The sequence below is a fragment of the Diaphorina citri genome, unplaced genomic scaffold, assembly GCF_000475195.1.
Source record: "Diaphorina citri unplaced genomic scaffold, Diaci psyllid genome assembly version 1.1 scaffold165, whole genome shotgun sequence".
Classification (NCBI taxonomy): domain Eukaryota; kingdom Metazoa; phylum Arthropoda; class Insecta; order Hemiptera; family Psyllidae; genus Diaphorina; species Diaphorina citri.
In genome coordinates, this window is record NW_007377602.1 from 48,407 (window position 1) to 50,109 (window position 1,703).

The window sequence follows — 1,703 nt, forward strand, 5'->3', positions numbered from 1 at the left end:
GGGTTTGCTGCCCAGCACGTTACACACTGAAGGCGAAATCCAAAGGCTGACGGCACAAAAGACGGAAATCAATGCCTGACTGTAGTACCCATCTCCCGTATAGCCAGGTTCTTCATTTTTGACGGAAACCAGGAAAATTTTCTGAAAAATAATAGACATTATGTACGCAAAATCGTGAAGGGCTCCACATTTTCCATGCATGGAAGGAGCCTAGATAGGACATGCAAGGAGCCCAGATTTCTGGCCGCCCAAAAGGTTTAAAGTTTAAACCCCAATCTTTTCAACACGTATGGAAGTAGGTGTAAGTATGTAGTTTAGTGTATTTTTTTCTATTGTCATTTTTGTATAAAGGGTTAGTCCCGTAAATAAATAAATAAATAGAATAGATCAATAGAATATAATTATGTACTCTGCTTGTACTGCCAGAATGAGACTGAAAAGACCCTTTACCGCAGTTTAAACAAGGTCTTATGCTTATCTTGGGTACTGTATTGGGTATTATGTTAGGTGGTGAGGTGCTACAATGAGGGGCCTCTAAATGCCGCTGTAAGACTCCAAAAATGATAGCCCTCCATGTCGCAAACCTACAAGAGTGGGATAAATCCCGAAGTGAACACAAAACCAGTTTTTGATCGGAAGAAAGTTATACCTCCGTAATTTTACTACCTAAACAAGGATAAAATCTTACGTAATTTCACTACCTAAATAAGGATACTTACGTAATTTCACTACCCACTACCCAAGTACCTGAATAAGGAATTTGATCTTACCTCAAGATTGGCAATGGTAAAGTAGGCAGTGAACAACAAGCAGAAGCAAATTCCCATGAAGATCACATGTGTCCTGCCTTTATCCATACTGATTGCTGATCTGTTAAGGTAGCTGTTCAAGATAATTGAGCGGAATTTATCAAATTGCTTTTTTTTGCTACTATTTAGTGAACTTTAAATCGAGTTCACAGCAAAAAAAAAGGGGTGCCTATAGCTAAGTAAACTTTGTTTATTTAGATTGCTCTTAGAAATAGGTAATCCAAAGCTTCTTTGAAAATAAATAATTGTGTACGTCCTAAAGAATTAATAAAATTAAAACACGTCTACGTAGATTAGGTATTGAGGATTTAAAATGATTTATTAATTATTTAGGTACATCACTTATGCAAAATTATTGTAAGGCAAGTAAAAAGTCACTTATTAGGTTAGATATTTGTTAGGTAAAAACTGCTTTGTACGAATTTTATTTTCGGTAGGTATAGGTACCTATAATTTATTATTTCTTTTGATTTATTAAATGAACATTGACCAAGTAGGTCTACATACAAACAACAAAAATGAATGGACTGCTCTTGAACTAAATTGAACATTAGGCCGGCCATACACTATCAGGTCGTCTGTCAGTTTTGACCTGTCAGTTCTGACCTGTCATTTCTGGCATGAAGCCTGATGAGCACACACACTGCATGAAGATTTCATCAGTTATCAGTTTACCATGGATCCTCCTGGTGATGATTTGCTTTTGCTGTCTGTATTTATTTTAATTACTGTGAATCGTAATGGTACAAACAAGCGGAGAAAACGCAAAACTGAGACCTGATGAAACCGCCATACACTGTGCATTCTGACTTTATCTCATGACAGAACTTATCGAATTTTCATCATGTCTCAGGTCGCCTGACATGCCACCTGACAAACTAGTTTTTACTGCCA

At 36.8% G+C, this 1,703-nt stretch overlaps 1 protein-coding gene across 1 annotated transcript in view; it reads right to left on the reverse strand.

Annotated features, from left to right (window-relative positions):
* The window catches only part of LOC113465822 (UNC93-like protein MFSD11), a 2,737-nt gene extending 1,424 nt beyond the window's left edge, over positions 1–1,313 (reverse strand). Inside the window, exons 1-2 of the mRNA XM_026820671.1 lie at positions 771–1,313; positions 1–141 (exon numbers count right to left, since the gene is read on the reverse strand). The exon at positions 1–141 is cut by the window's left edge and continues 29 nt beyond it. Of these exons, the coding sequence (XP_026676472.1) occupies positions 1–141; positions 771–857 (228 nt within the window). The 5' untranslated portion in view covers positions 858–1,313. The remainder of the gene's footprint in view (positions 142–770) is intronic.
* Positions 1,314–1,703: the final 390 nt, after the last annotated feature.